The sequence below is a fragment of the Streptopelia decaocto genome (genome assembly GCF_964273445.1).
Source record: "Streptopelia decaocto genome assembly, chromosome: Z".
Classification (NCBI taxonomy): Eukaryota; Metazoa; Chordata; class Aves; order Columbiformes; family Columbidae; genus Streptopelia; species Streptopelia decaocto.
Genome location: NC_138657.1, coordinates 31743502 through 31770722, shown reverse-complemented (window position 1 = coordinate 31770722; position 27221 = coordinate 31743502). Strand labels below are relative to the sequence as shown.

Genomic DNA, 27221 nt, shown 5'->3' with positions numbered 1-27221 from the left:
ACTACATCCAAATAGCAAAGGCTTCAATCTGTGATTCTGACCTGTCAGAATAATGCTTCAAACCCAAACTCATAAGCACTTTCCTTTATTTGCCAAACTCCAAAGAACTGCAGCTTGTGACTGTGTGAAATTTACACCCCACTCAAGGAAACAGGGAAAGCAGCTTTCAAATTTATAGTGAAATAAGAGTCCCAATTGCAAACTACATTGTACAGTTTACATTTCACCACGGTGTCATGGAGAACTTAATATAATCTCTATATACACATTCTAAACACTGTACTCTTGAACTTCATTTGAAAACTTGTAGTGAAGTACTGTAGGCCTTCACACAGTTTTCACGAATGGAGGCAGACACAGGAACCTTTGGCAGGATCCCAGCCCACCAGTATCCCCAGAACCCAACTCCACTAGCACAGGGCCACAACCATTCCACACCAAACACCCAAACAGCTTTTCCAGTAGCAACAGACTTTCTTTATCCACACCAGCATAAAACTGGTCTCTTCACAGCTACACTAAAGCTACTCTGAAATACCACCCTTCATCACGGTTCTTCAAGCTAAGGCTGGAAAATCCTCGGGATCATCAGGATTTGGAGCAACAAGGTGCACCTATAAAGAAAGAAAGAAAGGAAGCTTTGTAAAAATGAATGCATTTCAAAAGCATCTGACAGCTATGTACATGTATTTTACCCTGAAAAGGGGTCTTCTATTCAAGTTAAATGCTTTGTATCCATCACTATCACAGAAATGTGTCCTGGTTTTGTCAAAAACAAGACCAGTTTCTCTTTTAGTGAATTTTCTTTTCAGCTAAGTTCTTTTAAGTAACTGCACTTTTCTGAAGTTGGCTATATGTTTTTGTAAACAGACACAGCAATGGAATGCAAGGTCACTGATAAGAATGCACATCACGTATTTGCAAGGAGGAACGAACATAACAGGTGACTAAAACTGACCACCTAAGTATTCCATCCCATCCACATCATACATCATATAAAGGTGGGAGATCATGAGGGTCTTGCTCTCTTTGACTATGGCCAACATCTGGGGAGGACCCTGCCTGCTGTCCCTGTGATCTGAGGCCTACTGACAGACTGAATCCAGTTCCAGCTTGCTGCATAATCCAACCCAGGACTTCGGGGTGCCTGTTCTGCTGCTGCCGCTGCTGAGCTGCTGGGGAATTTCAAGATTGGTTTTGTGTATTTTGTATTATTTTCTCTATTTTATTAGTAGTATCAGTAAAACATTTTTAACACTTTTCCAACTTGCAAGTCCTCTCGCTCTTTGCCCTCCTATTGCCTTTCCTTAGTAGGGACGGGAGATTGAGAGGGGGGGAAAAGGGGAGGGGGTTCACAAAACATGTGCTGCTGTTTATTGTCGCCCTGCAATTAAACTGTGACAAAATGCTATGCATTTATCTCAGAAGTTATGACTACTATAATTTCTTCAGTGTGAATATATTTATAATGCTGATCTACTGCCTGGAAAGGACCTGAGCATCACAAGTTCTGCAGCCCTGAAATGAAGAGAATGAGTAAAGCAATCTCACCCAAAATACTGTCATTTTTAGAAGCAGCATTATTATCTTTTTACATCCTAAGGTTACTGCATGTATTGGATTGTAGTTTAAAACTCTATGCTCCGTTATTATAAAGTGCTTTTTTCATTCAGACGAAACAAATTAATCAAATAACTTCTGTATCATACAGTAAGGTCACAACCTTGAAGTATTTCTCTCATATGAGTAAGGCAGAATTAAACTGAGACCTTCAGTTAGTATGAAGAAAAAAATGTCATTTTTCAGTGCATTTTTTTTTTTAAGAGAAAAAGGTCAGTTGAAGTTTTCTTAATGGTTGAATTGAACACTTGTATCATTCTGTAGGATGCTGTTGGATTCTGTCTTAATCTGTAGGATCCCAGATTCACTTACCTCACTCCCAGTAATCAAAATGCCATTACTGTACTACGCTGAAATTTTTGTAAGGGATACAAGCCTTTAGTAATTTTAATTATTTTCAAATTCATATAAAGGCTCATTGTAGAAACAAATCTTTGCTGTATCCTTTCCTCTAGTTACCATCAAAGCAATGAATGAGACCTTTTCAAATTTATGTGTTAAGAGTTGTGAGCCTGAACTGATACCTAATTTTAAGTAACATGATATGGGTCAAGAACCCAAAATAACCAGACCAACATACTATGAGGCAGGAATTAGAAACAAACCTGTCACTACAGTAATCAATAATTCCACACAAAAAGGGGTGGGACACACATACAACAACTACAAAAAAAAAAAACCAACCTCCCTAAGCGAACAATAAAGACCACAAAAATCATTACCACTACTTCTGGTCGAGGTCCCGTCTCCTCAACTCTTCTGCCACGACCACGACCACCTCGTGCTCCTCTTAATCCACGGCCAGGGCGAGGAAGACTCCCAAAATTAATATCCAGCTGAGATGTTATGTCATTCACTGGTCTTCGAAAGATATGAGAATCATCTTCAAAGTTCTCTTTTTGCAGCTAAAAAGAAGATCTGGTTAAAGCCTACAGCTTCCATGTACAGCCTTCTCCCCTCCCCAGTACATATACACACGCATACTTTTATAACAGACTAAGCAGCAGATAAATCAAGATGACATCCAGAGTCGCAGGCAGGCCTTAACTTGCACAGGGTTTTAACAGAGGTGAGGCAATTGCATCTTCCCAGATGCCTGGGATAGTTTTTGTTGGCTCAGAGTCCTGGCAACAAATTCTTCCATACCCGGTCTGTAACACTGAAGAGCTTTTTCAGAAATAATATAATCTACAATGTTTTCTAAGGGACTAGAGAATCACACAACCTACAATTATCTTCAACTAATTGTTAAAAGGCCATAGCAAAGCACAGTATTTGGCTGCTACCTGATCTGTTAGTCAATTTGTCTGCAGCTGTGAGACTACTGTTGTTTTAACTCTGTGTATTCCTAGTAGTTAGTGGATGTAAGACTATTTCCCACCGTAATTTTAATGTGCACTGTAGTAATGTTAACACATAGGTAAACTCATCTCATACAGTGATGAATCACTTACTTTACACAATGTCTAACAAAGAGGTTTGACTTGTCCATGTTATGCAGTTCTTGTACCTCTTATTTTATGTTCATTTTGACAAAGTCCTTTGATACTGCCAGCCAAGGAACTTTACAGGCAAAAAGAACAGCAACTCGCATGCACACTTCACACACTTGCATACTTTCTTTAGAGCTTGTGAAAGATATTCTCCTCATCCCTACCACCATCTCCCTCAGAGAAGGAAGATGGGATAATGACAACTGTGACCACCAAAAGCCAGGCTAAAAAGGATGCAGGCCACTTCAGTATTAGTGTCTCTCCCTGGAAGCACTCAATGACCTAAACTGATTAAGACTTAAACAGCTGCGAGTTTTGATGTTTATATTATAACTAGACAAAGGATAATATGTGCATTCATACATGCAGAACAAGCTCTCCAGAGTTATTTCTAAGAAGTGGGACTCTAAAACAGTGTGGGGGGGAATCATATATTCTAAGTACACAATAAAAGCGGGGACCCAGCACACGTGAGAAATAGGACAGTTAGTATCCACACTAACAGATACCAAAACCTGAGTTTAATATATATGTACAAGTGTATACCAGCAAGTAAGCTAGATGGGATTCAAAGTTAAGACAAGAAGTGTTCAGTAAACCAAGTTTCTCTAGCAGCATTACCAGAGATCTACACAGGTGGCAGCAGCAAGGCTTTATATTGCTAAGACTGAGCCGTAATGTAGAATAACTTCATGGATTGCGTATTTACACACAAAACAGGAGTGATGAGCCAAGAGAAGAAAATGAACAGACAGTAAGTTTAAAGCAAGTTTGGGGGCATATATGTCATTACAGTAACAAAGCTTAGATACAAACTTCTAGTCTGTTTGGGTTATACTAAAACTAGTAGAAAAAGAACAGAGACAGTTTCCTAACTCTGGGCATAAAGCAGAGTTTACAGAATTCCTGAGGCAATGCTTACATCATCACTATATTTTGACTTGTGAATCACCACTGCTTTGGAAGGAACAGTGGATTCTGGCTTCCGGATGTTGAATTCAGGCTTTGGTCGATTCTGTTGCTGAAGAATTTTCCACTCATCTAACGTCATTTCTTGAACTACTTCTTCCATTGGCTGTCCTTCAGCAACTCTAAAGGTTTATAGTTGTAAAGTAAAAAGCATTAGCTTACAACATGCCAGGATGAACAAGAACACTAATTTCTAAAGTAAGGATACTAAACAAAACATTTGGAATGTTTCTCACTAAATTACTATCCTCAGTTTCACTTACTCCCCACAGTAACTCGATGTCTGAGTTATACATTAACGTAAGTTGGAAAACATACTTATGGCCTGTTTGAAATTAGTCATATGAACAAATGCTGTCTCCAGCCTTCTGTAGTACGTTCTGGTATTTATCCAGTCTCATTGCAAGTTCAGGCACTTTGCATTCTAGACAAAACCAGTCTGTCTTTTGATCTGGCATATTGTCAGGCCTAATGTTTAACAGTGAGTCTACTCCTGGAAAATACAGCCATAGTAAGAAAAAAAAAAGCATACCAAGCAGCACTTCTAAAACACCACAGTTGTATGGTTTTATTGACTCATACTGAAGGATGACAATACAAGACATATTCATGTTTCAGCACAGCTTTCAGTGATCCAAAAGACAAGATGATCACACCATCACATCACTTCTATGTAACTATTAACATTTCATTTGTTAATTTCACAAGATGCTTCTTTGACTTCTTTTGTCAGATGCAGTAGCACACAAGGACACAGTATCACCTGGCAAAACCAGATAAAACCTACTCCAGTTTCAATTTGTCACAAAGTGCAATAATGATCATATTTTCAAGAAAAACATATGGAATACATCAGAATATGCCTTGCATATTTTTGAGCTAGAAGGATAGAAGTCCAGGGCTTTATGTCTGTATTCATAAGACAAAACCAAAGATTCTTCACTCTTCTCTGCTTGGCTACCCTGCTGCCACTTTTCTGATGCTGACCAAGACTGACTTGCCCAGGACCAGCAGCTATTAGAGTACACTACAGGTGTACCTTTTCATTAAGAGCAGAATGCTAAGGAAAAGCTGCACTGATTACCACCAGACACTTGAGAAACCATTTCTCCCTTCACCCAAACAAAACCCTTACACACTGCAATAGCGTTCAAAGCTGGTTGAGTATTTCCCTGACATGAAAACTCTTTCATTAGATTCCTTCTGGTGGAAAAACTATAGATTAGTTTTTCCTCACTCAATGGCAGCACCAAGTCTTCTATCAAATGCTGATTATTTTTCCAACATAAACATGCAGTTGGTTAGATGCAAGTTGGAAATTTATCATGGAAAGATTCAGAGTCAAATGACAGCCAGTGAACTGTGCTTTTTGGTTTTTTTTAAGTTGTGCAACAACCCTATCAGAACACACATATTTGTTGGGAGTGTTCTGTGCGTTCAAAAGTATCCTATATAGGAACAGGCCTGTTCCCTCTTCCAACTTGATATTGCAGAGAACCAATCTATTTCTTGGCAGTCAAAAGTGTACAATATTTTCCTGAAGCACCCAGCATGTGACACACAGAAGCAGAATCAAACACTAAGACAGGCCTTAATTTTGATTTAGGATGAACACAGTTTTAAATGTGCTTTGTAGAAAAAGTAAATTAAAAATATGCAAAAGTCCTGTACTTTATGCCTACCCTCTGACATGCCTTCATGCCCTGGTATTTTGAAAATTCCCGTTAGAGTAACCAGAAGTTAAAAGTCTGGTAAGCAGCTTGTAGCTCCATACTGATGGCCATAGAGCTGAAACTATATTAGAAGGACTGTTAAGAAAAAAATTAACTAGTTTACTGAGTTAAATAAAAAGGATACTGGTGAAAGATGCAGCTACCTCTGGAAAAACACCAACAGATACTGTTCCATGTGTAAGAGCATTAAGAACCAATTGCACCCCAAACTTTTCTATTTGCTGTCCTCAAGAGTTAGAAGCCAGAAAATTTTTTATCAATTATTTGAAGCTTCAGTTTTGTGAACAGATGTTGGAAAAACTAGCTGCAAGCACTCTGAGGAAGAAAAAAAGAGGAAGTAAACTAACAAAGAGGGGCTCTATTAAATTGGTTTAATTTCTTCCTAAGCCACTGTCTCAGGACAGAATCAAACTCCTCTCCTCATAATTTTTCACCCCATTAGGGAGATGCTGTTTCAGTCCTTGGCAAGAGCCTTAGAAAGATACAGAACTGGTTGCAACAGTTACTTGAGAAGTAGGTGTCAATCTTTCAATCTGCAAATGAAAAAAAGCATTTGAGCTGAGTTTTAAGGCCAGCTCTGTGCAGTTATCCACTGTGTGATACATAAGACATTTACTGCATTTCCTGCGGCACAAAGCTTGCAAAACGAAAGGGCAATAGCACAGGTGTTCAAGAATACTGAAAGAATGACCAGTCATGCGAGATGCTGAACAGACCAAGTAAGTGATTTGAAAACAAACCACCAAAGCAAACAACTCCTGGAAGTCCAGAGGACAAGAAGAAATACGTACTCTCAGGCAAAAAGCATCAGCTGCCCAAACACCAGAAGAACCACTAAGCAAGGCAGCTCAAAGGAGGGACCTCAAACCGAGCAAGAGTATTCGAGGTAACCCAGCCAAGCTGAACATTAAATAAATAGCCTTGTCCCTTCTGCAACAGTGTACTTTTATAAGGAGACACATCAACAGTTTTGTTTGGGGCACCTGTCATTGCTAGTAGGGCAAAACAAGGTCTCAGCTGAGTAATGTCTTCTACGTAGGAACAGAGATAAAGGCCAGAATAGAACTGCAAGACAGCTATGAAATCTAAAATACGTTCTCTACACAGGAAGCCTTTAAGGACATGCTGAGGAGGAAACATACATAATGCTAAAAAAAGAATTTTTCATATCCACAATGTTAAAGCAAGACAGTCAGAAGAAAAAGGACATAGTAGTTTCTACTTTCAAAGTAGAAAGACCATCAAGGGTTATTGAAATCTCTATCAGTAGGACATTAAGATCAACTACAGAGGTATGAGAGGTTGCACAGGTATCAAAGAATCATAAAATGCTAGGGATTGGAAGGGACCTCGAAAGATCATCCAGTCCAATCCCCCTGCCGGAGCAGGAACACCCAGATGACGTTACACAGGAAGGTGTCCACGCGGGTTTTGAATGTTTCCAGAGAAGGAGACTCCACAACCTCCATGGGCAGCCTGTTCCAGTGCTCTGTCACCCTCACCATGAAGAAGTTTCTTCTCAAGTTTAAGTGGAACCTCTTATGTTCCAGTTTAAACCCATTACCCCTTGTCCTACCATTGGTCATCACCGAGAAGAGCCTGGCTCCATCCTCGCGACACTCACCCTTTGTATATTTGTTAACATTAATAAGGTCACCCGTCAGTCTCCTCCAAACTAAAGAGACCCAGCTCCCTCAGCCTTTCCTCATATGGGAGATGCTCCACTCCCTTGATCATCTTTGTTGCCCTGCGCTGGACTCTCTCCAGCAGTTCCCTGTCCTTCTTGAACTGAGGGGCCCAGAACTGGATACAATATTCCAGGTGTGGTCTCACCGGGGCAGAGAAGAGAGGAAGGAGAACCTCTCTCGACCTGCTAACCACCCCCCTTCTAATACACTCCAGGATGCCACTGGCCCTCTTGGCCACAAGGGCACAGTGCTGGCTCATGGTCATGGCATGGTTAGTGACACCTTGAGTCAGCAAGACCACTTTCAAATCTAAATTTTTATGATCATAAGAAAACATGAGGACATTTCACTAAACAGCAACTTGATCTCTCAAAAAAGCAATCACAGGTATTGCTTTCAAAAGTACATATCTACCAAAAACAACCACATGCCTGTGCTAGAGGAAATTCTGGTGGATTTACACTGCAAGTTTGTTTTCTCAACTGGAAAGTACAGGTTGATTTTTAATCCAAAAGATGGTTTCAACTGCTAGGTTATTAGTAGTACAAATTTATTTTAGGATGCCAAGACTCCCAAGGGGAAATACCTCCCATTAGTGAAGCAGAGCAACGTGCGCATCACATTTCGGACCGAGACTTGATTGTAGCAGGTTATTTTGTGCACCAAGCCTGCATGAAAGTGCACTCTCTGCATTACTTTCTACCTTTTAACCTTACAAATTTTAGTAACTGCTTAGTGCCTATTTTCATTTATCAGGTTAATAAGCTCCTTAGCACACCAACAACCATGCTTACAAAATATTGCTAGACACCTAAGTGTGGCCTCTGGACAAGGATAAACTGAATTCACAGTGCAAGTTCATACCAGAACATCAAGTGGAAGCCCTCAGTAATGGTTCCTACTGCTTCCATGTTTTCAGCAGATCACCATAACCTTCTAGCTACACCTTGTTTAATGTGCATACCTTTCTTGCAGGAACAGCTCTACGAGAACACATCAATATGCACAAGAAATGCAAACAGAAAATAATGACATTGAGCTCAGTTTTTCTACTGATCATTTTCACATCAATAAAAATAATGATAGTGGGTCTTTTTCAGATAGGTTGTTGTATTATTCAGCTGCACAACACAAATTTTTATTCAGCCTTTATCAAGAAACCAATTACATTAATCTTTCCTACTAAACATCATTTACAGGAGCATTAACACCACTTACAGCAAAATTCAAAGTTAAACATGGGAATACCAAGCAAACAACTGTACAGGTTAACTACAGAAGAAAAGCACTCAACCCAATACTTAGGAAGATCTGGTCTGGTCTATGGATAGCTTTATGTCACTACTCAAAAAAACAGAGAGAGGGGCAAATAGGTCAGCAAACGTGAAGACAAATTTTGAAAGCTTCCTACTAAATGACCAGAAGAATACAAAGCTCCACCAAAAAGGAAGAACGTCTTGTGTGAATAAATGGAAGAAAACCCCAAATAATAAATACTAACTCTGCAAATACCTTTGATAGGAATTGAATAGACTAGTGTCACACTGGTTAAAAAGAAAAATCTATTAATTTGAATTACCAGTCAACATGTTACATTGTTCAGACTATGAAGACAAGTTCAGCAGCAAGCAGCTGTGAGGAAAGCTTATACTGCTGTACTAGCTGTGTATTTTATACTTACTACATGCAGCAAAAAAACCCAGCTACTAGTATGCAGTTTGGGATGCTACCAAGATATATTGTTGGTGCACTCAAAGAAATTTGAAGATATGGAAAGAAATAACGTGATTTATACTATAGAAGTATTAAAGAAACTCTTGTCCTGCAATACTTCGCAAATGGAAGCTCAAGAACAACATGGACACAGTCCTGAAGCCAAGCAGCCCACAGAAGTCTATGCAGAGTCGCACTGAAATTAGCCAGTACCACAACAGAAAGCTATACATTATCTCCCCACAGACAGATTACTACCGGTTTCCAGGAATACTTTCCCCCTTCTTTTAAATGGAAACAGTTCAAACAGGAAAGAGAATGGGAGAAGAAACAAACTGAAGCTTTCCATCTCTCCTTACAAGCACACAACTGCAACAAAGCAGTAGAAAAGAAATTGATTCCTTGGAGCTGCTACATTTAAGAGTCAAAATTAGAACAATCCTAACAGTAACTTAAGCAAACACACACCCCTACACCCTCAGTATTAAGGCTGTGGTGAAAGCAGAAAGTAGACTTGCTAGAAGCTTTTGCTGCTTTATGCTACCTGCCAGAAAACAGCAACTCCAGAGAGCAAGAGCAACCTAAGCATATGTCACGGTTTAACCAAAGCTAGCAATCATAACCACAACAGCCACTTACTCCTCCTACCCCCCAAATAGGGGGAGAATCAAAAGGGAAGGGAGAAACTCGTGGACTGAGACAAACACAGTTTAATAAAATAGTAATACCAATATACCACTACTACTACTGTTATCTATAAAACTGAAAATATAAAAGATGCTCAACACATTCCTCAAGAGCTCCGTCCATGTCAAGCAGACGGTGTCAGTAAGAGAGAGCACCCAGGTCCTGAACAGCCGATCCTGGGCAGGGAGAGTGAAAAGGCCACAAAGGCAGAAAGGTGCAGAAGCCACTGCAAAACGGCAGGATGGCAAATCACTGAACTAAAGGAAAGTCCCAAATGGAAATTCACCGAAATGGAGCAGAACCAGACGGGTCTCCATCTCCCCAGACATAAAAAAAAAACAACTCTCTTTAAATAGAAAGCTCAACACCAATGGCATGGAATACTCTCACTGATCAGCCTGGGTGTCGGTCAAGCTCTGCCCCATCCATGCCCACCTTCCCCGCTGCCTCGCACCTCCAGACAGTGAGCCCAGCAAGGCCTCGATCTCCCAGACAATAAGCCTTTATTCCAACTCAAAGATACTGTAAAGCTATATTAGTTCTGTCCCGGGGTGTTATCTTCTTGTTCTCAAGCTAAATCCAAACAATGACCATGCTAGCTATGTAAAATAATAGTTTCTAACTACATGAAGAAAATTAACTCACTTTTAGTCAAAACAACACAGCATACAAGGCCTTCAAATAAAACCTGAAGCATGAAAACCAGACCGCACCAGCTTTGCTTTCAATTATTAAAAAAAAAAAAGAAAAAAATCCACACTTTTAAGGTCTATGCCATACAACCCTCCCTGATTACCTAGGCTCTATTTGCACAATGCTTTCTCTTCTGTTTTAAAATTAAGTACAGTCCCCGAGTTGACACTACCCTCAGAGGTAAGTAGAATAAGGTACATGTAATTCGTGTTTTGCATACAGATTTGTGAGTCTTCAGGGCAATATTTACTGCACTGCAAAGAACACACTACGCAGAATTTTGTAATTGCATGTTACTTGCATTTTTTAATCTTTTGGATTTCAGTGGACTATTCCTAAACAAAGCTTTTTTAAAAAAACTAAAGAGGAGTAAAATCTCCAGAAAGGCCCACAGTCTGCCCAAATACCTAGTCATCTCTGAGAAAGAGAAAATAATTAAAGATAACCAGCAGATTCTGCCAGATGCCTTTGCCACTAAATATACACTTTTCAAGCCTTACGCTCTAAAAGAAACTGATGTCAGGACACATCTACAAAGAGCTTGAATTGGATCTTGAAACAAGTCAAGGTACCTGTAGTTGATGATAAAAAAAAGCTGAATAACTGCTTTCCTATTTAGCTAATACAATGCATTCTTGACAGTTTATCCACACTACCCATCTGATTTGAGTTAGTCTAGAAACAGTCTTCTTGAAATCCAGTCACGGTCACTCCATTTCAGAGAGAGATTTCCCCATGTATACTCACCTCTGGCTATATATTCAGAGCTAGTTCAAAATGAAAAGAAATCCAAGCTACATCAACCCAATTTCTTACAGGGTTATACAACCTGAACATATAAAATAGGTTTTGTAGTCCCAGGTAGATTTATAATTAAGAAATTAACCACAGCCACTAATACCTGGACCTGCATCTCTAGGTAAAGAAGACTTCATAGCAACAAAAGAGAAGGCTGACGTACTGAACTGATTGTCTTTCACTCATTAGAAGATATTCACCATATGGTATCTGATTATTCTTTAAAGTCTCTAACTTAGACAAGATTGTCTAGTTACTTTTTCTTAAGCCAGTGTTTATTTCCTGTGAAGTAAGTTCTCACTGGACACTGATAAGAACGCAAGTTAGAAGACAAGAGGCAGTTTCTCCCTCCCTACTTCTAAGGGTCACTGCAAGACCAATTCCAGCAAGTTTTTCAAGTTCTGCAGAGGTTCTTCATGAACAGATAACAACTGCATCGTTATTAGCGATTGATGAATACTGACTTAAGAGAATTCTATCTTCGTGTGTTTTAATTGTGTTTGTATGATTGCATAGGCACCTTGAATATTTTTCTCATAAAAACTACCCTGCTTTTTAAAGTTTTCTACAAATTAGCCAAGTTAAATAGGTAACAGACAATATGTAGCTCCTCCTTAAATTATCAGCAGGTCTTAGGAATATAAGCATCACTTGGCAAATAAATGCAATCTGTAGCTGCATAAACCAAGCTTTAGTCAGTGATGCATTTTCTTGACTCACAAATATAGACAAAGCTTTTCTATTTTTAAATATGTGCACTAGCTTAACTTAACAGTTCATATTTCAAGTGTGCCTCCCATAGAAGTAGATCAATAACAGTCAATTGTTTTCTTTGCATTTATAAAGAAAATATTTTAATCAGACTATACTTGTTCAGAGGCTCTCCTTCAGATGTCCCTGTCTGCTCAGCTGTTTCTGCAGTCTCTTCCGTAGGAGTAGTCTGCTCCATCCCACTAAAACTGTAAAAAAAACAAAACAAAAACACACAACACAAACAATCCACCAAGTCTTAATGGGTCACATTGGAAAAAAACCTTGCAGATCAATACATTGATTTTTTTTTTTTCCATAATTCCTTTGGAGGGGAGAAAGTAGAGGAGAAAAACTCTAAGATCATAAGCAGAAAATAGATCTACTAAGTGAGTAGTTAAGCGACTAACAAAATAAGAAGTATCAGGAAAATTCAACTTCTATGTACTTTTAATCAAAAAGAGTGAAAAGCGTGCATGAAGACAAAATAATTCAATCATGAATACTAATACCAGTACTTGATTAGTATATCACTGATGTTTAGGTTTGCCTTTTTGTTCCTTTTCGACTATTAAAACATTACACTTCATACTCCAAGTTTGTATTTTCTGTAACATGAACACTGGTTCACTGTCACTTGAGAGCAATAGCATGCTTTCATTCCACTGGCAGGCGCACATATTTAATATTAACACCTTCTAGCTTTGATGCATCATTAAGCATCATTGTTTACGTAACTCCAGTTTAATGTCACTTCTACCACAGGCACCACATGACAAGAAATCATTGATATCTCATGTTTATATTGTAAGTTCTGATGCTACTGAACTAACAAAAATTAAATAGGGAGAATATAAGGGATCTTAATTTTCTTGTACTTTATGAAGTTCATACAATCTTCCCTCTTGTACTTTATGAAGTTCATACAACCTTCCCTGACATCCCACAGAAGCTGGTTTTGTGCTTTTGGTCCGTGACTTTCTTCTGTCAGCTCAAAACTATGTTAATCTAGCTGATCCTGTGTTTTGAAACCCAAAGTAACTAACCAATCTTTCAGTTTTAGTATTAAATATTACAGAAGAGACAGATATTAGTATAGCCTTTCCAAAGAACTTGGCATATCAAGCCCTCCAAATTAGAAGCCATCAAGGCTGTATTTTTCAACCTTTTAGCCAAATGGCCCAAATCCACGATCTAAGGTTTAAAAATGAAATTTTGTTTTTAAAACAATATTGTGTAAGAATGTTTACATGATCAAAAATATTTGCTCCAAGCTCAAAGTGCTGCCTTTTCTCTGCTCCTTATCAGCCATCAAATAAAGAGTTCTATATGCATATGAGAACAAAAGCTACTGGAAAAAGTGGCATATTGCTAGGTGCAAAGAATGAACAAAAGTCAACATTTTCAGTGAGCTTTTTGCAAGTCTGAACAGAGACCAATAAGAGAAATACAGAACTGAACACTCCCATTTTTTTTAAATCTAATTAATAAGCCACCACATATTGTTACTGTGCACTTCAGTGGCAGAGTCAGCTAAATATGACCTCCAGAGCCACACTGAATTGTATTACAGCTTTGCAATTTTGAAATTACAAATAAAACTTGAGAAAAAGATAGTGGATTTTAAGCCCACTAACAGAGCTTAAATCTTTTAATCAGCATTTAGTAGCAATGCTATTAAATACCAAAGTTCCACTGACTCACCAATTGAGAAAAATTGTAACATTTCAGTTAAAAAACAAATTGGCCCCAATCAAAAGATTTTGGCAGTCTTAACTAAGAAATATCGCCATGCCTTTGCTACAAATAAATCTCACCACTATGAAGAAGGTGAGTTCAGAAAAACATAAAACTATGTTCAGCATAACAATTAATAGAAAGCAAGCCTTATAAAGCTCAAAATGAACACACAACTGGTGAACAGAAAATTATGATCTAACGTGAGCCATGTAAAATGATGATCTATGGTGGGCACTAGTACACGTTGTATCTTGTGTCATCTTTAACCGTTCCGCAGTTGCGAACTCCACCTCCACCCTTTTTATCATCTACTTTCATCCTCTAGAGAAAGAAACAGGGTTCTGTGAGTTTAAGAGGTTTGTTTATTTTTTTCATTGCGACTTGAAACTAAAATCAGTACTAACTTTTTGCCAGGCAACTTGGATATAGAAGGGAACAGAATACTAAGAAACATTACTGCCATTATGACTATTGTTTACTGGTACACCAAGTAAGAAGCAGCATACAGAACACTTACATTTTATCACTCTCACTCTGTCTTTCAGATTCCCATTTTCCTCTTTGGTCAAAGCCATCAGAACTTCTCTGTATTCCACCACCTCTTCCTCTACCTCGTAATCCACCTCTTCCTCTGCCACGACCTCTTATTGGCCTTTCACGGTCTAATCTTTCACTTGGTCTAAAAACAAGAATTCTAGTCAGATTTTGGTTCCCACAAAACAGTTAAAAAAGAGAAAAAAACATATGGTTGCATTTGTGCAGCTGTGAGAGACATCAGTATATGATAACACGGTACAATTTTTAGAGCGCATCTCTACACAACACGTGGTACGGTTGTATTAGTTTTGCATTAAAAATGGACTTAAATTGAACATAAAACATAAAACACTATCAAACTGTCAAATCTTCAGCAACTTTATTAGGGAATAGCGACACTGCCTAACTCCAGGTTTATACACAACTGCTTAAAGTTTCAGGGAACTTGTTAAATACCAACTACTGTTCTGTAAAGTAAGAACAGCCACACTCTCAAGTGTTACAAGTTAAAGTGGCATTTTCTAGTACTTATAAAAAAAGCAAAATTGCTATACATTCACCAAGCAATAAATAGTATGACAAAAGTTTATTTTCAGTTTGAACAGTAACACTCATTTAACTTGGAACGTGCACCACATATTCCGCAAAGCTTGGCATGCAAGCTCAGAAATGAACATTTACGTTGCAGACTAGGGGTTATGTTTTCAGATCTTTAACTTTTCAGTTTTGCCTTATTCTTCTAACATTTAACAAAACTGCTCCAAATCAATCTGTGAGGAAGCTGAAATTACAGCTAAACTAACCAAGTCGTCCTGCAACAAGTCTACACACTAATAATGCAACCATGTCTTCGAGTCACGTCTAGATCTATTTTAAGAAGGTTAAGTCTTCCCCTTTCCATCCCTGTGCACATGTTCTGTGAGGCACCTTACTTCTCCCTGTATGATACATACCTTTCCACTGCCAATTCCACTTGTCTTTCTGTTTCATAGGAGCGGTATTCCCTGAAAGATGGTCTCCATTCAGTTTTGTCTTGTTTCACATCTGCTGCTCTGTTACTGAATCCTTGCTGTTCTCCCCGCTTAGGTGCTTGCTTCTGGCCTATGTACACACACAAATATAGATTATGAACAGGTTAATAATAAATCAATTGCAGTTACAAAACTACTGACTGAGTTGATTACAGCTTATAGTCTTCTGCTTCACCGTCTGCAATACCAAGTCCACCAAAATATTAAAAGCACTTACAGTTAATGTTGTCAGGCACTGTTTTAAAGACATCTACTTACTTTCCCTTCTGTATTGATGAACCTGCCTCAAGTAAAAATACTACAGGGGTTGACACAGCTCAGACATTCACAGAAAAAAAAAAAAACACGCTAAAGAAAAATCTCATTTTGCTCACATTAAGTCACCAAAATGGAGAACAAAAATGGTTTCTCTCATGTTCTCTCAAAGATCTTGCTAGTGTACTAGAGGACAAGGCAGAGAAGCTTCAAAGGAAGACATGAATTGCAGGATAGATGCAGAAGCAACAAAGGTGGAAGAAAGAGGAGAACCATTAGAGAGAGGCATTAGTTGTCAGTCATGAGACATCTCTTGCCAGATGAACGGAATTTAGACATCTGAGCCTGCACATCTAAGCTCACAGCTATGGTATCCAACAATCAGAAGCGAGTCACCTCCTACTATTACTGCTGTATGGAGGAGAGCGTCATTCACCAACACTACAAGTCCCTGAGTCTAAGCAGAAGAAACCCAGGCAGTAACTACAAAGACTCCAATACCACTAGTTGATGCAAAAATGTCAATATATTCCAACATAAAACACATTAAAGCTTCTGAGGGTTTTGTTTGACCATTGTCAGGATTAAGGAGGAACAGGCTGGGCAGAGTGAATGCAGAGAAATTGTGTATTAGAAGAGAGAATAAACTGAGGTTTTCCACTCAACCTATATACACGTAGCATAACATTCACTATATACTTCCTTTCCCGTTTTCCCAAATTCTATGCTCTATTTAGGGCAAAGTTCTCCAGAAGAAAGCAAGCCTTCTGTCTGCTAGGCCCCTAGAGTTACACTGTTGCCTGAAAAAGGTGTTGGTTTAAGTCCATTAGGCAAGAAACTACAGAAACACTGCTCTGAGACCAACAAAAGCAAGATGTTCTTTCCACAAGAAGCACCTGTGAAACTCTAGGCAAGTTACGGAACTCAGGTTAATAGACAAGTGACTGTCCTGGCTACTGTGCCTCTGTTGCTAGCACATAAAGAGAAAAAAGCCTATGCTATGTTACAATATTAAGAGGTAAAGTAACTAATAGCTCCATAGAAATGCTCATATAAGAGGATCTCTGATCAAAGCCTAGGTGGCAAGCATGAAGTCTGTAACATAATCTTTAAAAAGAAAATGTAAAATAACTATCCTCTTGGTGAATAACATCAAAGGGTGGTAAACAAAATTTTTTGTTATGTAGTTAGGACAGTCCTATCTGTACACAACAGAGACTTCTATTTGTGCTGCAGCAGCAACTCTAGCTTTGGTTTTCTTTACACTACAAACCACTTGATACAATACATTCCAGTAATTGTCTCTTCTCAAGATTTGGAAATGTTCAATCCTTAGAGCTGCAAGCATATTTACATGCCCAAAATCATGATGTGACCTCCGGATAATGGACAACTTTTGAAATCAGTTTGAGTAAGCTTTTCAAACCAGGATGCTTCAATAAAGAGCAAAATTGTAAAGAATACAGAATTGTACATGCTGTTGGGAAATGGGTCTGCTCTACGTACATGTCTACTACACCACCTACTATACAAGTGTTAATTCCATACTGGAATCGTGCTATGGAAAAAAATGACTACTCATTTCTGACCTCATTTTTACTTATCTTATTTGCATCTGGATGTGTAAGTGCAATAGAAGAGTGCCTTTTTATTTATTTTGATCCTCTCACTGGCTATCAGCAGAATCAGTTGTTCTAAACAGATTAACTTGGCAACAATGCAGCAGTCAGAAACCACTTTCCCTCCATATTTAGTATTAGCCCCAATTTCACTTTTGTATTCAAAGAGCTCCGTAGAACTAGTAAAGCAATGTTAAAAAATGAACATGCACACGTCATTTTAAAATAAGATGGTCTCTATACACTTAAGTACATTTAAAAGTACTTCAAAACAAGTCTTGCCAAATATGTCAGTGTATTAAACATCACTAGCACTGACCGTGCTCAATAAAGCAGTCAGTTCTACTCTGATTTCTGTCCAAGGCTATCTCACTTTGATTCCAACAGGTGGATATAGCTACTGGAAATGGATTTTAAACATTTCAAAGATTATTTGTGGCACTGGCTACCTGTATAAAAACATTTTTAACTGGTTTGACAGAGAGGCACCACTGGTAATCCACAGTATGAAGCAACTCACCTCTCTAATAAGCAAAGTCACCCGCAGGGCTAAATCTTGAACTGATTTACAAACAGGTCACAAACACCAGCACGTCTTTCAGCTCTACATATAAAGGCAAACTAAACCAAACCTTGGCAGCAAAGATAGCATAAACTATCAGATTCTCATCCTCTACCATACGTTCTTCCCAATGCAGACTCATTGTTAAATAACTTAAGAGCCCCCTACTCTTGGAGGTGGAGAGAGGGAGGAAATACAAACACACCACACCAAACCATAACAGAAGCAATCTTGTGTAGCACTGCCATAATACCTTTCAGTTAAAAATAACTGGGCTACACTTTGAACGCTCATTAACTACAAGTATACCTCCTGTCTGTTTGATGTATGAATCTGTATGAAGGTTTCCTTCAAAACGACAGAAAAAGCTCTGGCATTTTGTGGATCATCTTCCTGAGGTCTTAAAAACATCGTGCTGAAAACTCTAGATCACTCTTTCCTAGTTACCAAGTTTAACTTCTCTTTCAGGTGTTTTTTTGTAATCTGTATTCAGCTGAAGACACTGCCCCACCTCACCTCCACTTCCCCACAGTGGTTACTGCAGCAGACCCGTCTGTCGGCTGAGTTACCTGTCACTTTACTTTCTAAACTGAGGAATCAGAAAAGAAATCTGATGCTTAAACTGTTTCAACAGACCCAGCTTTTTTTCACAAGCAGCAGCTGAGATATTATTATAAAGACATCTCTAAATATTAAAATTACCAGGTTATAGAATTAGACATTGCTAAAGAAAAAAGAATCCCAGTTTTACAAGCGACTGTTAAAACTCTACATTATACAGACTTAACATACTTAAGTAGTTCTCATTTTTCCCACAATAGTATTTCACTATCAGTTTTGTTTATACTGCAGCATTTAGACAAGAAGACCTTCTAGAAATTGTTTTGAATACATCACAGAATTCTCAGCTGGGAAAGCAGAAATCATACCTTTAAAACTAGCATTGCCTGTGTTCTCAGACACTGCATATCTATGTGTTAACAGACAGATTTCAAACAATGCAGCAAAACCTAGCTGCCTTTGTAGTGGTATTGCCTAGCTATCACCAAGTTGCTCTACCCTTATCACCTGTCCTCAAACAAGTAGGACTTCTGCTTGGGAGAGACAGTTTTCTAGGTTTTGTGGGCTCTTCACTGGCTCTTGCCAAGACAGCATGCTCTCACCTTCTTTTAGTTTTTATTTTTTAAGGGAGAATATGTTGTTCTGTGCAGGAAACTTTGACTTTAGACAAAAACCACAAGGAGCCCAGCTTGCAACTGCAATCGGTGACTACAAGCTAGAGCAGAAATCTTGCTCTGTTTCCCCCATTCCCTCCTGTAATGAGCATGACAGGTGAGGGCGGCCGCTGGCATGCGTGCATATTCACAGGCTGAGGAAGGTTACTGCTGTAAAGAGCACAAAACCCTCGTATTGTGACCCAAAAATTCTGCTGTCAAGGCTACATCATTGTGCTTTATGAATTCCCACAAGTCTGAAACCAATCCATCCAAATGGGCGACACTCAGACACACTGAGACAGCTCCATCAATACTTCACTTCCACAAATGCAGTCTGGGATGAAGAAGTCCCAAACCAAAACTTATTTCTATTTTGCCCAAGTAGCACATATGGCAATATGGCAAAGGCAAACTGCGCGTAGTTTTGATTCAGTTGGGATGAACATTAAAGCAACCATAGTAGCCAGATGAAAGACTTTTATGTCTTATAGCATGTATTTGAAGAAAGGAAAAAGTAACAACAAAATACCTTCCATCTGGCAATCTACCCTTAAAGGTTTTCTGAATCAAAGACTGTAAGCATCGATTCATACAGGACAGATCCAGAGATGGGCTGCCATGTCTTTACACAAACTGCTGTGTGAATAGATACATGCACTGATACATCAACATCACCCTGTAACAAGAAATGCCACAGGTCAACTACAGTCTCCGTAGAAAAAGCATAATTTCTCCTTATTTCACAAAATCTGCCTGAAATTATATCCCTTTATTTCTGTAAAATAAGAAACAACCAATATTCTTTCCCTTCTCCAAGTCTCAGTTGCAGTTCTATATACACTTCTTTTGTATCCTCAGACACCTACTCTCAAAACAAAAACCTTAATTCACATTTCTCCCAAGATGTATGCTTTTTCTAGTTTTAATATCTTTGAGGTGACCAAAAGAACGGACACATTTCAAGAGGTGGGAAGATGAGATTCCTTCAAAGACATAATAATTCAATTTCTAGTCTTGACAGTGCTACCTCAGTAATTGTCAACACTGCTTCTTTTCCATATGGTAACTGGAAACAGACTTGCTGTTCCACTCATAATAGTCCAAATGACTCCAAGCTCTCTTTCATGAACTGCAAAGTTTGGATTAGCAAAACCTTTCATGTTGCAGTATAGCTTGCAACGCTGCCCCCCACCTCAATTCATGCTCTCCCACATACACTACTTTACACTTGGTGATAGTGAATTTCCTCTGCCATTTTATAGCTCATTTACAGGATATAATTAGTGTCACTGCCCTGCAGCTCTTTTACTGGGATAAATAAACCTGTACCAGCAAACTTCAGTTACTTACCCCGCTCACAGCTCCTTTAGCACAGACTTCCCACCTACCTACATAGAAAATAAAAAATGTAAACTGTGATTTTTTGTTTGTTTGTTCCATGCTAACAGCAGTACAGCCACTGGTGCTAAATTCAGATCTCTCTTTCCACATGTTCCAAGAGATCCTTCTTTCCTCTGCTTTCAGCTTAATAGCTAATATTTAAATGAAAAAATTTGAGCCACAAGAAACAATTTAAGTGGAGTTCAGAGGAATTGAAGTAACTACAAAAACGAAACAGGAATACTGTTCCAGTTGGCCTGGAATGAGGGCAAGTGGAGAAACAGTGCACTAATTCAACAATTTCTGTCATTAATTATGGCTGCACACAAAGACACTACTTCATTGACATCTCAGTTACATGGTAACACCTACACATGGACAACTAATCTTCCTTCACAACAAAGCTGTAACTGGAAATAGTAAAAGACAGTTCGCACTCTCAGGGACTAATTTTGCTGTATTTCAGAGTACAGCAGATTTAAGACTGCACAACCTTATTTCCTCCCCTTCACATGTGTGTCCCCGCAGGCTGGAGCCAGCTGCAGGGCACTGCTGGGGGCACACCTGGGGTTCAGCACCGCTGCTTGGGGCATCCCCGGGGCTTTGCAAAGGAATGAACTTCACCATGACCCCGGGAAGGGATTGCCCACCACTCTGCTGTCTGCCCCACAGTGCATCCCAGCCACTGTGCCCAGCCTGCCTCCCAGCCCCACAGCACTGCAGGCTTCCTTATGAGGAGCAGCTGAGGGAACTGAGGCTGTTTAGACTGGAGAAAAGGAGGCTAAGGGGAGACCTTATCGCTGTCTGCAACTACCTGAAAGGAGGCTGTAGCATGGAGGGTGTTGGTCTCTTCTCCCAAGTAGAAGAAAAAAAGAGACACAGAGTCAGACCATATTCTGTGGTATTTTGTTTTCATGTGTGCCAGTACTCAATTACAGAAATGCCTACTGCTGCTTTCCTCTGGACAATCTTTATGACTACATAGCTAAAAGAATAATATCGGAATAAGTTATTCAAAAATAAGAAAACAGCAGTCAGTATAAGGTAAGATTCCCAAGAATCATTCCATGCCAAGTTAACTTAAAACTGTAGCTAAAAACTCAAATGTACATGTAGTATTCAGGAACTACACCTAAATGTTACACGAGTCATCAATATACATGAAAGAAGAAAACCTTTTTGAGGTATTAGCAACAAAGGTTTAGAGATTTCAACAGAACAGAGCTTAATACTGCATGATCAACAAATTTAATTTGCCTGGACTGGTAAAGAATGCAAGCGCTGCAACTGAGCCTTTTGAATAAAGAGCTGGCAAATGCAGTTTGACCACTGTGCTAAGAATGAACTGAGTTAACATTAAGTGGTACAATTATAAGAGCTATAATACCTACAGACAGCCTTTACCCAAATCCTCAGCGTACAGTCTAAGAATCACAAAACAGTACAGTCAGTAAAAGGAAAAAATACATCATTAAGGTCAAAATTGTAGGTTTTGTTACGCTATGAAATCTGTTTTCTCCTTAAAGAAAGATTAAAAAATAGTCTCCTAACAGTTGTGTCAATTGATAATAAATAGTTTGGAGTCTAAAGGTCAAAGTACTGAATTATCTTGCAACAAGCCTCTTAGAAGGCTACCCGATGAGGAAAGACTGAAGGAGACAGGTTTCTTCTCCCTGGAGAAGACTCGGGGGACCTCATCACAACATTCCAGTACCTGAAGGGCATCTACAAAGCTGAAGGAGGCTCTTTCTTCACAAGGAGCCATATAGAGAAGACAAGGGACAATAGGTACAACTTGGATGAGGTTTCATTTCAGTATCAGAAAGAATCATTCACTGGAACAACCCACCCAGGGACATGGTGGAGTCCCCATCACTGGAGGTTTTCAAGATGCAATTGGACAGGGTGATAGATGATCCCTTCTTTGCCAACTCTTCCAGGAAATATTAGACCAGACAATCCTTCAAGGTCCTTTCCAACCTGAGCTGTTTTGTGATTATTCTATGAACACTAGTGCAATACAAACTGAATTTGTCATTTCAACTGTAATATCAGAATCTGATTCAGCTGTGCATATGGGTCTAGATGCTGCTTTATGGTGTTTAATTCCTAAATAGTGAAATTAAATTAGAAGGAGTTATGCCCAAAATTGGGGCAGGAGGGCGGGAGAGAAAATACCCACCACCACCAGAACACTAAGATAGGCTGGACACAAAATGCTTAAGTTTGTTGTTGTTGTTGGGTTTTTTTGTGGGGGTTTTGTTTTGTGTGTCTGTGCTTTGTTTCTTTTTTTTTCTTAAATGTAAGTTTAGTCATAAGTTTTATAATTAAGTAATTTTAATCATTATTATTTATTCCCCCATGCAGAGCTGTACTCTTCTAGCAATTTGTCCATCACTAGCAGCTTTACACCAAACTGAGCTGGTAGGAAGACGCTTCCAAGTGGTTACTCATTCTTAACCATTAAGCTGATAGCCCTGTGTATCTTTTACTGTATCAAGAATTTTTATGGTTGAATCCTGTATAAATACAAATAAAATGCTGACCCCTCTGTTACCAGAAAAGATTTTTCCCTAAATCCACCACTTGCTTTATATTTGTCAACTACCCACAGGTAAGACCAAGTCTCAACTCTCTGGTTTAGCATCCTGAGCACTACACATTTACAGTCCTTACAAGAAGCCCAAGACATAAACATGCAATGCACACAAAATGCAAGGTAGCCACTTTATTTAAAGAAGAAAGTGCAGCATTTCTCAGACCAAGTAACTCTTCTTAAGATAGATGTTAATTCACTTGCACAAAGGCTACTATAAACCAGCAGTCTTTTCTCCATTTTAAATTAGCAGGAAATTAAAACAAGATGCACGTGCCTGATGTCTCTATGCAAGAAACTGAGTTTCTTAATATCAAGGCAGCAGAAAATAGGCAAAGACACTCCACAGGGTCGCTGTGTATTACCACTGAATTACACTCAGAATCTGCATGCTTAAGATATCTATAGACAAGTAGGAAGTAAAGGATGCTGCTCACATGGTTCCACAGTCCTGATAACCACCAGTTCTTGTTCAAGAACTTTTACCTCAAGACTTCAGACTCTGTTGATGACTGAACAGGCACCTTCACTTTCTGTCGATAACCAGAGTACAGTATCCTTTATTAAAGTATTGGCCTTACAGGCAGAGACCTCTGACAAAGTCACATAACAACCACAGAGGAACTGCAAAAGATGAGTTTCGTACAACTGTCAAAAGAGATAGTGACAACTTGTTAAGATCACCTTCTACAAAGAGGTTAATTAACTAGTGCATCCTTCAAAGATTCTCTGCTCCACAAGGTCAAATAATCACTGTCAGAGCAGTTTAAGACTGTAAGTCTAAGCAATGGAATTGGCAGCACTGGCAACAACTTAATGGAACAATAACCCTGATTGAAAGGCCACACCTTTTTCTAGGGCATTAAAACACTCGGTTCAGTTAAAGTATGTAGGCTTTACTACATGAAGAAGATATCTTAAGAACAGTTATTGTGTTAAGCTTCATGGTATGCTGCTGGAGAACAGGAATTTACAAATCACGAGAGCAAAATCAGACTCTTCTGTGCAGAGGTTGTCAATATTTACAAACCGACAGCCAGCTCTCAAGAGACAATACCGTGTAAGTAACAACAATCATTCTCACAAAAATGCCTCCAAATGGAAGGAGCTATAGCCCAGCAAAGCCTTCAGCTGCAAGGAGGACCGTGCCAGACATTCTGACATAAGAGCCAACTGGCTCCCTATTCCCCCAAGCAAAATTTAGTATCAAAACCTAGCAGCTGACAAACAACCTAGACCATTCCTGAACACCGTGTTAAAGAGTTCACCCAGGAAATCAGGTTTGGGCATCAGTGCAAGCTTAAAGCAAACTAAGCACAGATTTTCGGACACGCTATAACCCTGAAGAAGCTGAAGTACCAGAAAATTCACAGGTACCAAGAAAGCTAGCCTGGGAGCATCAGACACCGATAGAAAACAGCCAGGGTGAGAAGCCACAAGATGCATCGACAGGGACGCAAAACCAGCATAAAAACTACAGCTGCTGCAGTGGAAGAGTTAATGATCTTCCATTCGCCTCTCGGGGTTATTTCTGAAGTGTTCCTTTAGTCGTCTGAAGGCCCGTTTTCCCTCCCGAAGCCGCCGAGGGAGCTGGGGCAGAGTGCGGGCGGAGAGCGTGCCCAAGCGCGGCCACGCGCAGAGCCGCCCCGGCTGCCACTTGTTTCTCCAGCGGGACTTCCAGGTGGGCACGCAGTCACAGCGACACAAGGACGTACAGCAAACGGGGCTTCCTCAGACTTGCGCTGACCCTGTACCGGCAAGCGCCTGCCAGCGGCGACACACACGGCGCTGCGGCCGGGGCTGCCCGCACCAGCACCGCCGGGACCGCACTGCTCAGGGAACCGGCTGCCGCGCCGCTCCCCCTCCCGCGGGCCCGCCAGCCCTGAGCCTCCCCCGGCGCCCGCTGATGCGCCACCGCCCCACACCGAGCCCCGCTAAGGAGGCGCCGCCGGCCTACCGGGCTGCGGCGGTCCGCCGCGCGCGGGAGAGGTCCCGGGCTGCTTGCACTCTTTCTGGGACTCCCTCTTGCCGCCGCCCGCCCTGCCGCTGGGACCGGCTCTCCCGGCGGCCGCCGCCTCGTCGTGCTTCTTGCGCTGCTGCTGGCGGCGCTCGGCCTCGCGGAGGATGTCGAAGGGGTCCGACTCGTCGTCCAGGAGCTGGTAGAAGCGGTTGGCGACGGCGCAGCCGAAGCTCTCCTGCATGACGGCCGCCACCGAGCTGCCCACCGTCCCCTTCATCATCGCCGAGGCCGACTGCCCCCCGCGCGCCGCCGGCGCTGCGGAGGCGGCGGCGCCAGGGGCTGAACCAACCAGGGGTGTTCCTGCTCCGCAGCAGCGGAGGAGAGCGCCACACGAACTGCCTCGCGCCGGCTCAGGCTCCGGCGCCCACTCCGGCTCAGCACCACCCAGACCGCCGCACCATGGCCGCTGCCCGGCCCTTCGCCGCGCCACGGCAGCCAATCGCGCTGCGGAGCTCCGACCAGCCCCGAAGCCAGCCGGCCAGCCACCCACCCCCAACGCGCGCACTCAATGCGAAATAATGTCTAGAGCGAGCAACCAATTACGACTTTAGGATCCGCCCCCTCCTCCCTTGAAGTGCGGCTACGGCCAATTAGCGTGCAGCTCCGGCACACTCACTAGTGGACCACTGACCAATGGGATGTGCTGTTCTGGGCGGCGGAGCTGATTAATTATTCATGATCTATGCATTATTCAACAACCGCTCCTGCCCTCCACTGGAACCGCAGCAAGTGCAGAGGGGCACAGCGCAGGCACTGCATTTGCCCGTCGGTCCTTGGGACCCAGCGATTGCAGGAGGCTGGGAAACGGCCTCTCTGTTCATTTGCAGGTCTGGGTACACTATTCGGTAAAGGCTTGCAGCCCGGTGTCATCACATAACTCTGCCAGCACGGGCCTCGTGATTGTAATCTAGGTCCAGTAAGGACTGACTTTAATGAAAGCATGCTCAACTGGGAGCTTCAACGGCTATAGGTGGCTGCCACACTTCCATAAACCAGTCTGGTATTCCCACAAAGTTTCTGAATTGCCTCTTTCTGGGTCCCTCAACTGAAGAAGGGCAGGGAACTGCTAGAGGGAGTCCAGCGCAGGGCAACAAAGATGATTAAGGGAGTGGAGCATTTCCCTTATGAGGAAAGGCTGAGGGAGCTCGGTCTCTTTAGCTTGGAGAAGAGGCTGAGGGGTGACCTCATTAATGTTTATAAACATATAAAGGGTGAGTGTCACAAGGATGGGGCCAGGCTCTTCTCAGTGACAACCAATGATAGGAAAAGGCACAAGGGGTGCAAACTGGAACACAAGAGGTTCCACTTAAATTTGAGAAGAAACTTCTTCCCAGTGAGGGTGACAGAGCACTGGAACAGGCTGCCCAGGGAGGTTGTGGAATCTCCTACTCTGGACACATTCAAAACCTGCCTGGACACCTTCCTGTGTAACCTCACCTAGGTGTTCCTGCTCCGGCAGGAGGATTGGACTAGATGATCTTTCGAGGTCTCTTTCAATCCCTAACATTCTCTGATTCTGCTTAAAACTGCAGGGGTGTTCATGAGACCAGCACACCTCCACAGGCATGTGCAGTAACCCTTCCAACAGCTCACAAACAGCCTTTCAGAGGTACATACAGGTTTCACAGTTTAACTTGGAGAGCTGCTCTGCCCGGCAAAACCGGTGAATGGAGCTCTCTGGCCCTCACAGAGCCTCCATGCGGTGAAGCTGGAAGTGTGGGCACCGCTGTGATCATAGGAGGCATGCTAGTCACACCCAAGGGGTGCGTGGAGCAAGCTGCAAGTCCTTTTACTATCTCTGAGGTTTATAGTGCAAACACTCCTGGAGACGCAACACGATTCCTTGACAGGGCACAGGCAACTGTGTACACAAAACATGTTTGTCCCCTCTGCCAGCTACAGCAACCCCAAATACATGCTGTAAAAACCTCAGCCCTTCAGACACAATCACCCAAAGAATGCTGACTACAGCGACGATTACTGTGATGAGGCTGTTTTCATCCTAATCGTTCATGGGAAACTAACACTTCCTCTGTTACAGTAACTTCACTGTACATCCCACCTCCCTTTGAAATGAATCTTATCCTTGGTACGGCTCCTCGAAACTAAATCACACTCCC

The 27221-nt window shown here is 41.0% G+C and overlaps 2 protein-coding genes across 2 annotated transcripts in view; one reads left to right on the top strand and one right to left on the bottom strand.

Moving 5' to 3' along the window:
• The window catches only part of CDC14B (cell division cycle 14B), a 57108-nt gene extending 56047 nt beyond the window's left edge, over positions 1-1061 (top strand). The window contains exon 14 of the mRNA XM_082074923.1: positions 871-1061. Within this exon, the coding sequence (XP_081931049.1) occupies positions 871-898 (28 nt within the window). The 3' untranslated portion in view covers positions 899-1061. The remainder of the gene's footprint in view (positions 1-870) is intronic.
• Positions 70-25594, bottom strand: HABP4 (hyaluronan binding protein 4). The gene is made up of 7 exons (XM_082074930.1): positions 25039-25594; positions 15375-15522; positions 14402-14563; positions 12264-12353; positions 4036-4204; positions 2343-2525; positions 70-614 (listed from the first exon to the last, which is right to left on the bottom strand). Exons 1-7 carry the CDS (start codon positions 25319-25321, stop codon positions 558-560), a joined length of 1092 nt encoding a protein of 363 aa, XP_081931056.1. The 5' UTR covers positions 25322-25594; the 3' UTR covers positions 70-557.
• Positions 25595-27221: the final 1627 nt, after the last annotated feature.